The 12,645-nt window shown below is 47.2% G+C and overlaps 1 protein-coding gene across 1 annotated transcript; it reads right to left on the reverse strand.

The window, feature by feature from the left end:
- Positions 1–279: 279 nt before the first annotated feature.
- On the reverse strand, positions 280–9,306 carry LOC127584149 (uncharacterized). Its single transcript, XM_052040729.1, has 2 exons — positions 9,210–9,306; positions 280–809 (listed from the first exon to the last, which is right to left on the reverse strand). Exons 1-2 carry the CDS (start codon positions 9,304–9,306, stop codon positions 280–282), a joined length of 627 nt encoding a protein of 208 aa, XP_051896689.1.
- Between the last annotated feature and the right edge of the window lie 3,339 nt (positions 9,307–12,645).

A 12,645-nucleotide genomic window follows, 5' to 3' on the forward strand; every position in this document is an offset into this window, starting at 1 on the left:
GCAGGCAATGGGACTAACTTAGATGGGCATCTTGGTCAGCGTGGACTCCTCTCCTGTTCAACAGGCACACAGACACATGAACAGAGGGATACGGACCATGTGCGGGACAGATGGGATTAGAGTGGCATCATGGTCACATGGTTCCACTACTGTTCTATGTACTAAGGAAATATGAAAAAAAGATGCAGCACTTTAACAGTCCAGGTGAAGGCTGTGGGGTCGGTGTGAAGGCTGTGGGGTTGGTGTGAAGGCTGTGGGCTCGGTGTGAAGGCTGTGGGGTCAGTGTGAAGGCTGTGGGGTCAGTGTGAAGGCTGTGGGGTTGGTGTGAAGGCTGTGGGGTCGGTGTGAAGGCTGTGGGGTTGGTGTCAAGGCTGTGGGGTTGGGTTGGTGTGAAGGCTGTGGGGTCGGTGTGAAGGCTGTGGGGTTGGTGTGAAGGCTGTGGGGTTGGTGTGAAGGCTGTGGGGTCGGTGTGAAGGCTGTGGGGTTGGTGTGAAGGCTGTGGGCTCGGTGTGAAGGCTGTGGGGTCAGTGTGAAGGCTGTGGGGTTGGTGTGAAGGCTGTGGGGTCGGTGTGAAGGCTGTGGGGTTGGTGTCAAGGCTGTGGGGTTGGGTCGGTGTGAAGGCTGTGGGGTCGGTGTGAAGGCTGTGGGGTTGGTGTGAAGGCTGTGGGGTCGGTGTGAAGGCTGTGGGGTCGGTGTGAAGGCTGTGGGGTCGGTGTGAAGGCTGTGGGGTCGGTATGAAGGCTGTGGGGTTGGGTTGGTTTGAAGGCTGTGGGGTTGGTGTGCAGTGGGGGAAGTGGCAAGACGAGGAGCTGAGGGGCAGACAGAGAATAGGTCAAAGTCCGAGAAACCATAGATGTGGGGGTGTGTGTGGTTGGAAGGGGTTATGTGGGTGGGGTGGAGGGGGGGAAGTCAGGAATGAATCTGAAGGCGTAGATGAGGCAAGGCATCGACATGAGGCGAGGGATGTGGCCGGTGAGGAGGGGGCTGATGTGGGAATGTACAGGCCACAAGGAAGGCACACTGGCACCTCTACTTTCTTAGAAGGTTAAGGAGGTTTGGCTTGTCACCGAACACTCTAACAACTTCTACAGAGGTAATGTTTAAAGTATCCGGACTGGTTGCATCATGGTCTGGGACGGCAATTCAAATGCACAGGAACGCAAGAAGCTGCAGAGAGTCATGGACTCAGCCCAATACATCACGGGCACATCCCTCCCCACCATCGGGAGTATCTACAGGAGGCGCTGCCTCAAGAAGGCAACATCCATCATCAAAGATCCCCACCATCCGGGCCGTGCCATCTCCTCGCAGCTAACATTGAGCATGAGGTTTAGAAGCCTGAAGTCCCACACCGCTGGGTTAAGGACAGCTACTTCCCTTCAACCATTCAGTTCTTGAACCAACCTGCACAACCCTAAGCACTACCTCAGTACAGCAACACTGTGACCACTTTGCACAACGATAGACTTTGTCTTTTTTTTTGTTCTAGTTGTGTTCTTTCTTGTAAAAATTGTGTACAATTCATGTTTAATATATGTCTTCTTGTGAATGTTGTGTATCTGATGCTATGAGCCTGTGATGCTGCTGCAACTAAAAGTTTTTCATTGCACCTGAGCATGCATATACTTGTGCATGTGACAATAAACTCGACTTGACTTGAGGGTAAAGGAAGGGGATTTTTGAGTTTGCAGAAGATGACGGACTAGAACAGAAGCTGCTCCAGCAACAAAGCCAATAGGTAGCTGGGGTGCTGCTAACAATTTCAAGAGCAGAGAAATTGATTTGAGAAGAAGCTTTTCATCACAAGCTTCCCTCCCAGTTAATATTTCCAGCTGTGCTCTGGGCAGACACCCTAATTTAGAATTAAATGAAAGAATTTGTCTAGATTTTGAAATGGCAGTTGATAAAATTCTGAGTGTAAATCTGTTAAGGGAATGAAGAGACAGAGGAGATCAGACTAAAAGCTGAAAACGAGTGGAAAGGAAAGTGAAAAACAATTTCTTTAGGACCAGTGGTCATTGTTATCATTGTATTAAACCCTTCCATTTTGAGCAGTGACTTCTGAAGGTCTAAATATGGGTTTTCCCTGTTCCCACAGCTGTTCCATAATATATTTACAGATGAACTTCTGATAATATGCTGGTTTGTGCAGGATGCCCAGTCAAGCTGCTTCAGTTGGGTAAGTGTAGCTGCTGATCTCCCCACCTTTACGGACAGCACATTGTGCTTGTCAGTGAATCTGATCCTGCATTGCCTCATTGGATGGCGAGATAAGACAGACGTGTTGGTATGACTGGGAAAAAAATACACCCTCACCTATATTCAAGGGCAGTAAAATCTCTAACAAATAAAAAAATAATTAATATTTACTATCTTTTATATTGCATATCATTATCTTTCATGCAAGATGAAAATCTTCACACACACACAAGTATGTTGCATGTAATATGGTAGAGCAACCTGGAGAGAGACAAGAGGCTGGAATCTGGGACAACAAACAATCTGCTGGAAGAACTCAACGGGTCGAGCAGCGTCTGTGGGGGGGGAAAGGAATTGTTGACATTTTGACCTTTCCTCCCACAGATACTGCTCGACCCACTGCGTTGTCCCAGCAGATTGTTTGCTGTGTGGTAAAGTAGCCTGTCTCATTGCTCCAATCCCCCAGTGTCAAATGCTCATTGGAGATTTCTAGTCAGGCTTTCAATTGCATGCCTTGAGGTTTTTAGCACTACATAGCTTTCAGTAGGTGTTTGTGTGTGTGTATGAGATCCCACCATTCCTGATTCTGGTTAGATTGTCTGGGAAACCGCAGTGAGAAGTTCTGCTGTCTCCAGACAGTAGGAGGAATGGGACATTTTCATTGCCAGGAGTTGGGTGAAGGTTATAAAGAGTCAAAATTACTAACAAATAGGGAACAGATGATAGGTATGTATGCAGGTAACTGGATCATTGCCCTGGTAATTGCAGGTTAATGCTGCGGCAGTACTGATTTAACTGTTTCTTTTACCACTCAAATGTTCAGGGTTGTGAGTTGCTTTGTGTAAGGGGCAATAAAACACAGGAATCCCTAAGCCACGGACAGAAGCATTGGTGCAAACCAAATCATCAGCAGGATTCAACTGTAATTGGTTATAAGGTCACACTTGATAGCCACCAGGCAATTTCAGCAGAAGTGGAGAAGCCATCAAGTCTCTACAGTGAAAGAACACGAGGCAGATACATCTGCCATCTCTGCCTGCCCATTGAAAGTGATGCAGCCACATGCAACATTGTGGTGTAAGTTTACACAGACAATTTTCATTGTATAATAGATCTGGCAACTTATAGTAATGTTGTCAGCCTGTATGTTACAGCTTTGGTTATCTCCAAAACATGTTCTACATACTTAGAAATCTCAATGTTGCAAAGCAGAAATAGTGATGTCAAGTACAGAAGTCTCCAACACTATCTGCAAATTTCACCTGAAGTCAGAAATGGGCAACAATTTTCATCGCTACCCCTGAGGAAATTGGTTTAATTTATGTTTTTAAACATAATTGATCCATGTATGTGATACACTAAAGGCGAGGAAACATTTGTCTGAATTTAAAGCTACAACTGACATTTAGCAGTTAAATCAGATATTGTTTGTGTTTTTACAAATCCTTGCTCCCTGGCGACAGTGCCAGTTAAGCCCAAGTGTAGCTATCCAATGTATCACTAATTTTCTGGCTCAGTAATTCTCCCCCTTCTTGAAAACACTGACTTCTTTCTGGGGTGTGGTACACAGTAGGAACCAGTCGCTCCTTGCCAAGTGACTATGTTACTCCAGAAGAAATTACAGCTGGAGAAATCCTGTTCCTGTCAATTGCCCTCAAGGGTGCTGCATAAAGTAACTGGAAAACCATAACTGAACATCCCATTCCTCAGTCCAAAGACCAGGGCTAGCAGTGGCATTTCCTGTACAACCAGGCTCAAATGAGCTTGTTCAAAGCCGACACCTTTCCAGTATGGACTCATACTGGAATTAGTTTATTATTGTCACATGTACTGAGGTACAGTGAAAGACTTGTCTTTCATACCGTTCGTACAGATCAATTCATTACACAGTATTGAGGTAAAACAATACAGAATGCAGAATAAAGTGTCACAGCTACAGAGAAAGTGCAGTGCAGGTAGACAATAAGGTACAAGGTCATAATGAGGTAGATTGTGAGGTCAAGAGTCCATCTCATCGTACCAGGGAACCATTCAATAGTCTTATAACAGCTGTCCTTGAACCTGGTGGGTCTGCTTTAACTTGAAAGACATTTGGATAAACACATGGATAGGAAAGGTTTAGAGGGATATGGGCCAAAATGGGGGAAATGGGACTGGCTTAGGTGGGCACCTTGGTCAGCATGGATGAGTTGGGCTGAAGGGCCTGTTTCTGTACTGTATTACTCTGGCTCTACACAAAGTCATGGACTAATTGACCCTGGAATGGAATGGTTACCAGCTGTAGATTGGATGTTTTGGTTTCTTTAAACCAAAACACATTTCTCAGCTGAGCATAACTACCGAGCCCACAAGGAAGGAGTGGAGTTACTCTTGGGTGGAACCAAATTGATTGGGAAGTAGATGCATGAATTTCCACCAACGTGTACCAGGAGAGAAGAAACGGAAATGCCAAAGGTCAGATCTGAGGCTGCCAGTTGCTTTTTGAATCAGCAAAGCAAGAAATGGCAAATCACAAAATGTGGAATGGTCACTAACCCGAGAGTTCCCTCCTTCCCCTTAACCAGCTGAGCAAGTGGTAATCCCAGCCCCGAATCAGACAGTTCTGTGTTTCAATATTTAAACACTCTGCCACATCCAAACAAAGGCCAGTTAAATTCTGTCTTTCTTCATGATAATCTTAATTAGGTACTCTCTTCTGTGCATTGGAAAGATCAGGGTTCAAGCCACAATACAGTAACTCAGCATGTAATCCAGGCTTGTACATCATCTAGCCCTGAGGCAGTGCTGCACAGTTAGAGGCGCTTTCTCTGGGTGAGACATTCAATCATCCTTTTGTCATTTACCCAAAAAGGATCTCATATTCTTATTCAAACTCTCTCTGGTCTTCCTGCAAATATTTATCCCTCAACAAACATTGGTAAAGCAGCTTATCTGGCCATATAGAGAATCAGGAACTTGCCACGGCACAGGAGTCTGGATGTTCCACTGAGATAGTACTGACTCTTTGGTGAACAATGCTGTCAGTCCCATTCCTCCCAACCTTTGCAAAGTTTTCTTTGTGTATCCAATTCCCTTTTGAAGTCTTGATTGACTCCTTACCTCACCCTTGGAGACAGTGAGTCCCAGACCAGAACCACGTCTCATTTGCCCATTACTTTAAACGCCTCTCCAAGTCTCCACAGGACCTTTCCCCCATTATTCTTTCTGAAGCTGCCCCACCTACAGGTCAGACTGGTTGGCCTGTGTTTGCCGGCCATGACCTTGCTCCCCTTTTTGAACAAGGTTCTACCTGTGGCCTTTATCCTCTCTGCTGCTCTCCTGTATCCAGAAAGGATTAAGAACTTCTGGGAAAACATCGTGTTCAACCCAATTCCCTAATCAATCCAGGATGCATCCCATTCAGGCATCTTTTCTTTAGATGCTCTTTCTGGGACCTTCCTGCATGCAATTTGGCTGAGATGTTTCCCGCATTACACAAATGGCTGCACTTTAAAAATATTTAATTGGGTGATACATTTGATTCTACTATTATGTACTAGTTGCTTACTGAGTGCGATCAGAATGTTCCTTATGTGTGTTTCATTAAACCCTTGGTCTGAAGTAGCAAAAAACAAACTGCTAGAGAAACTCAGAGGGTCGGGCAGCATCTGTGGGGGCAAAGGGATAGTCGTTGTTTCAGGTCGAGACCCTGTATCAGGAAAAACAAACTGCTGGAGAAACTCAGCTCCAGTCCTGATGCAGGGTCTTGACCCAAAACACCGACCATCCCTCTGCCTCCACAGATACTGCCCGACCCATTGAGTTCCTCCAGCAGATTTTGCTCCAGATCCCAGCATTTGCAGTCTCTGAAATACTTAGTCTGATTGAACTGTGACACAAAGTAGTGTTGTTAAAAGATCTGACTGTGGATAGTAATACTGAGATCAGTAGAATCGACAATCAATGTGCCCAAAAGGCAGTCTTTTCAAGATCCAAATAGCTTCTCATTTTCCAAAGTTAGAAATAACCTGAATACACTGGAGGTCCTCTGGGAGTTACTGCCAGTCTTGTGATGTAACTCAGATCCTCTGGTGATTTGTGTGGGCGGTGTACTGCCCATTAACTATTGAGGTCTACAGTTCAATAGTGGCCATCAGATCTTTGCTAGAACATCCATTTTCCCTCAAGCACTACGTTCTCTTTGTATCAAAGTCACCTACTTTTCACTTGCAAAGATTCAGTGATACCTCCTCCAGTTACTCCCTGTGGCCAGTCTATTCTGTGTTCTGTCAATTCTGCATGAAAAGAGTACTTCCAACGCTTTTGGCGATTGTTTAAAATGATAATCTCTCATTGGTGACTCCAATTGGTCTATTGTTAGATGAACAAGGGGCAGCCATCACACTATAATGAAATTCAATGGGGATCTCCACATATTGTCTGAAACTGGGCTATTGTTGGCGAGGTGTAATGTCTGGTGAGCTCTTCTTCTTAAGCTGTCCCCGGGGATGAAGGATGACTTCCACTCCGGTTCTCAGGTGGCTGATAAGATTAACGGGTGGGGCAGGTAGTCTTTGATGGGCCAAGTGGGTGGGTAATTTAGGTAATGGTGTACACCTCTTGTGTGCTCATGTCACGGGGAATCAAGCCTTCACTTTGAGAGGTTATGGGCACAGAATTCTCCATCTGTCTGCAGGGATGTTACTCACTTTCAAGGAGGCTTTGAGCACATCCTTGAATCACTTCCTCTGCCCACCTGGTAGGATCTTACCGTATTGGAGCTAGGAATAGGGCGTCTGTGTTGGGTGACTGATGTTGGGCATACCAGCAACATGTCTGACCATCTCAGCCAGCCTCAGTTCTGGGCATCAACAAACAAATTGCTTGAAGAACTAAGCGAGTTGAGCAGTAGGAAAGGAGTCGCTGACGTTTTGTGTCGAAACCCTGCATCAGGACACTGACCTGTCAGCCTACATCCCCTGCGGATGCAAGAACCCAGGCAAAGTCCTTAGGGGCCACAGACCTCAGTTCTACTCCACATCTGCAGTCTCTTGTGTCTCGCTTCTCAGCACATTGGCTTGCGAGAGGCTGAGCCACTTATCCTGCTGATGAATTTGGAAGCGTTTATGGGAAGTGGTGGTGGTATCTCTCTAGTACTTTGAAGTGCCAGTGGTGGGTAATCCCGGTCCCAGAGGTGTGCACGGTAGTGTGGTGGTTAGTGTAATGCTATTACAGCACCAGTGACCCAGGTTCAATTCCGGCCGCTGTCTGTAAGGAGTTTGTACAGTCTCCCCAGTTCTGTGTGGGTTTCCTCCGACATTCCAAAGACGTATGGGTTAGGAAGTTGTGGGCATACTATGTTGGCGCCAGAAGCGTGGTGACACTTGCGGGCTGCCCCCAGAACACTCTATGCAGAAGATGCATTTCACTGTGTGTTTCGATGTACACGTGACTAAGAAAGGTATCTTATCTTTATCTTACAGGAGAGCAGGGATCACTGCTGCCTGCTAGACCAGGAGATTTGTGCTGGGTTTCAGGTACTGATCCTCAAACACTTCCTCAAAGGCTCTGCAAGCGCACTGAAGACAACGGTGAATGTCACCAGCAATGTCTGCCTTCACTCAGAGATAGCTCCTGAGATATGGGGAGAGAGTCTCACTGTGGACCTTTATTGAAGAGGACAGTGGGGACAGCTTGGTACAGGACTCTTATTTTACAGGTGTCAGGTGTAATGTCTGTGAACCAACCGGCACAACCCTAATCACTACCTCAGTACAGCAACACTGTGACCACTTTGCACTAAAAGTGACTTTGTTCTAATTGTGTTCTTTCTTGTAAGAATTGTGTGTCATTTATGTTTAAATTAATTTTTTCTTGTGAATGTTGTGTATCTGATGCTCTGTGCCTGTGATGCTGCTGCAAGTAAGTTTTTCATTGCACTTCACTGTCTGTTGTGATGTACATGTGACTAATAAATAAATATCCTTGACTTTGTGCATCTGAGGAATGAACCAAGAATGACTTGGAGCTCGAGCTCTGAATTGGTGCATACGCAAGTGTCATCTCCACTCTGCAGACTGATGTCTGAAGTTGGGGTGACCCTGCTCTGGAACGGTGGTGATACAGCTTGAACCGTTTCCCAATTCTCCTGTAGGTGAGTCCACTCCAGCTGGCAGCTGGTGGGATGTGAGGAGCAGCAGCGCGAGGAAGGCTGAGAAGTTTTGTGGCAATGGCACAGCTTTGCACGATGCCAGTTGTGGACCAGTTGATTAGAATCACGGTTTGCATGTCCTCAAGAAGCAGATACAAGGTGGAGGTACATTTCTGTGAGCAGCTGAAGTTGAGAAGGATTCTTTGCAGATGCAGTCAGGACTTTTGAGGCTGAAAAAGGGCATGCACGGTGATTGATGTGGTTCCTGCATTTCTCTTGTTAATGAGGTGACCATCCTTTGCCTCCTCCCTCTGGATGGATGGAATCCACACTGCACTTCAGGAGCTGCACCCTGGTCACTGGGAGGAGGCGGATGAGGACCTTGGTGATGACGTTCTGTGGCAGACAGCAGGGAGGTCCACCTGTGGTCATCACAATCGGATTTGTCTCCTTTCTGGAGGATGATAGTCATTATTTTTTCAAGATACTGTGACATGTCCTCCTATTTCGATGTGGCAGGTGATGTGGTGAGTTTGTGGCTGAGATTTGCTGCTTGCCAAGTTGTAGGACTGCAGTAAGGATATCATCTGCTCCCTAGATCTTGCTATTTTTCAGTTGGCTGTGACCTTCTCAACTTCTTGGTGGCCAAGGCTGATAGCAAGGTTGGACTGGGTTGTTTGCTTTGGAGTAGAGTCAAGCCTGATCAAGGAAAGAGTCGTGGCTGAGCTCTGAAGTGGTGACTGCATTTCTGTCCTTGGTAAATGCACCCTGTTGGTGCTCACCAAGTATGGCCCAGATAGATGGCCTTAACCATGCTGGAGAACCTGGCAAGGTGTGGGTATCGGTTAGTTGTTGGGCATCCCACACTCTCATCACCCACCAGCTATTCTCTGGCTGCCAGGTTTGCTGTTGGACTCGACCTTCAGATACCTGTCACGATGATTGAGGAATGGGGGAACTTTCCAATTCAAGAACATCTCCCGTTTGTGGGTAATTAGTTCCTGGATCTCCTGGTCACTCTCAAACCAGTCCCAACGTTTTCTGGAATCTCTTGGGTCTAAATACAGTGGACTTCAGGGCAGCCCAGACACTGAGTCTCCTGTAAAAAGCTGGGGGTTGTCAGCTTGTCTGTGACATGCTGTAGGAGAAGAAGCTTTGTCGTAGGTTTTCCTGTGACAATGCTTTTGTCGCTGCCATAGTTCTGGGGCCAGGACAGGATGATAGGTCAGTCCAACAGTTGTCTGTACCTGCTGCGATGTGGGTGCTGCTGATATCCCTGTGGCCTCTCACTCTGCCTGGACTCAGGATGCTGTTAGGAGGTCTTCTGCTTCTCTTTGGTGAGACAGGCTGCTGTCTATGCCGAGACCAGGTCCAACATCTGGTCAGGAAGAGGACTCCAGGGATTGGTCTTCGACTCCCTCCTCACTGTCTGTGCCTTGCCAGAGGATCGAGCCTTTTCTAACCCCGGCATTGAAGTCACTTAGTTTGTCTCCCTCTGGGATATGGATCAGGACTTTGTTTGAAAAAGGTTCCTTGGCCATGTGTGTAGCTTCCAGTGTTGAGCATTATACACTGATGCCTGGAGCATTTTTAAAGTGAGCTGGAGGATCACGAGGAGGTCACTCATCGCGCCGGGCGAGCCACAGAAGCTGGAATAGTTCATTCTGACCCCATGAAGAGGGACCAACTCCTCCAGGAGGTGCAGCCACCTCACGACCCTGGAGCTGACCATTGCCTGCCCTGTTCTCACTCAGGTATGGACTTTCAATTAGTGTTCAGGTCTGTTGCAGTTGGAGTTGTCCAACAGGGTCCTAGTGCTCCATGTCCCAGACTTCATACTGAGAGCGGAAGCTGCCTGGGTGGGATTTCTGATACCACGGGTTAGTCTCGGGACAACAGCTACAGCACAGACTGGATGGTGCGGGGGCTTGGCCAAGGGCCACTGGAGATCAGGCTCTGCTGCATGGGCATTCCCTTAAGGTACACACACAGTGGTGCGTGTAAGAGCTTGTCAGTGCATGCACACACACACAAACTGGCATGGATGCCCATGTTGACTTGCTCCCCCGACCTCTCCCACCCTTATCCCTCTATGTTCCCAAGTGCACCTGCAGTGAGAACAGGAATGTGTGACTGGGACCACTGGAATGTGCCCTCCAACCCAAAACCGTTGCCAACAGCCTCAATGAGGAGCACGTCTAAGGCACCTTTCCCAGCCAGGGGCTGACACGCAGTGTGTTCACAGCTGGCGAGTTGTGGTGAAGTACTCTACACTGACTGTACTGTCAACATGTCTAACAAGCAACACAGAGGCAAGTGAGCAGTTAACCTGCAGTGATGTCAGGTCTCCCACCTGAAATGTTAACTGTTCCTCCCAGCAGATGCTGCCTGGTCCGCTGAGTGTTTCCAGCATTTTCTGTTTTTATTTCAGATTTACAGCATCTGCAGTTTGTTACCATTTCTTGAGGCTTCATCATAGGTTTATGTAACCACTTAATGGTTGTTGATGAGATACTTTTACTCCCCATTTACCATGGACCCAAAGAACTACACTAAAAGGCAGGTCTACCCAGTGCCCCTGAAGGAAGCAAAGGGATCTATGAGAGACTATTGTTAATTTAGCACATGGTCCTTACCGTTTAAACAATGGCTCCCTGCGCAGCACATTGCGTCCCGGTGGCACTGTCTCCTGATCCCTCTGCAAGGACTACAGACGGGATCTTTATGCCGAGAAGAAAGGCAGAATTTCCCAGGGCCACAGTCGAGATCTGCCGAGCACTGGCGCTCCTGGAGGATCAACCGGAAACAGCGGTTCAGTGGAGAGTTAGATCCAAGCCCCCAAAACACACACAGACCCCTGTAGGTGGGAACTAATGGAATCGAGGAAAGCGGTGGGACTTCTGCACTCAAACAGTGGGAGTCTACGTCCATTCATTCTCTGAACATACCCACTCCTGTCATTGAGACATACTGCACAGAAACAGGCCTTCAGCCCATCGAGTCCATACTGACAATCAAGCACCCATCTACATGAACCCTACTTCAATCCCATTTTATTCTCCTCACCTTCCCATCAACTCCCCTCAGATTCTACCCCCCCCACCTACACACTAGGGGCAATTTATCAAGAAACTGGAGCACCCCAGGAGAAACCTCCACGGTCACAGGGAGAACGTGCAAACTCCACACCGACAGCACCCGAGGTTGGGATTGAACCTGGGTCTCTGGGGATGAGAGGCAACTCTCCTCACTGTGCCACTCCTAATTTCATAACTAACGGCCCAATACTTGGGGAAACATGCAGGATAGTTTCAGTCGGTACTGGTTCAATTCCCAATGATGTCATCTAACCTCCCCACCTTGAGAATACTTCTCTTTGCTGGTTATCATCAACTCAAGTTGCAGTGAGCTGTTATCACCCAGTGCAGATGGTTTGGGTTTGGACTGAGTGTTTGATGGGACAGTGTAGGGGAAGCTTTACTCTGTGCCTAGGGCACGCTTCATCATGACTTGTCCAGGGAGTCGGGAGAAACCACTGACATAAAATCCTTGGGCAGGATCCAGGTGAACCCTGCAAGGCTAATGCTCCAGAAATCAGAAGTCAAAACCCAAAATACAATCAATTTCAGGAAACATCCATTGCATTAAATAAACAGGAGTGAGGAAACCCAGTGGACCGTTACACTTGTTACTTGATTGGGCTGGGATGGTAGAGGCACATCCAAAATAAGTGTAAACGGGTGCCTGGTCAGTGTGGGCTTGGTTTGCTGGAGAACATGAAACAGAACAGTACAGCACAGGAACAGGCCCTTCGGCCCACAATGTCTCTGCTGGCCATGATATCAATTTAAACTAATCCCATCTGCCTGCACATGATCCATAGCCCTCCACTCCCTGCTCTGTCTCTTAAATTGTATCTACTTCCACTGCCACCTCTGGCAGCACATTCCAGGCACCCACCACTAAAAAAAACTTGCCTCACACATCTCCTTTAAACTTTCCCCCTCTCACTTTAAACCCATGCCCTCTAGTATTTTCACCCTGGGAAAAAGACCATCTACCCTATGTACACCTCTCAACTTTATATACATGAACCCATGCCTATGTTAATTGACTCTGAGTCTATGATACCAGTGAGAAGCCACCTAGAATAGCTGTGAATAGACCACACAGTGTGTTGCAAGTATTTCAACATCCAAAATCAGACTTCAACTGGAACCAGCAGGGAGTACTGTCAGCACAATCTGTCCACATGAACTCACAGAAAATGAATTGTCGGTAAGTCTAACAGAACCCGGATGGAGGCCCCAGCCTAT

The sequence above is a fragment of the Pristis pectinata genome, chromosome 29 (genome assembly GCF_009764475.1).
Source record: "Pristis pectinata isolate sPriPec2 chromosome 29, sPriPec2.1.pri, whole genome shotgun sequence".
Lineage (NCBI taxonomy): Eukaryota > Metazoa > Chordata > Chondrichthyes > Rhinopristiformes > Pristidae > Pristis > Pristis pectinata.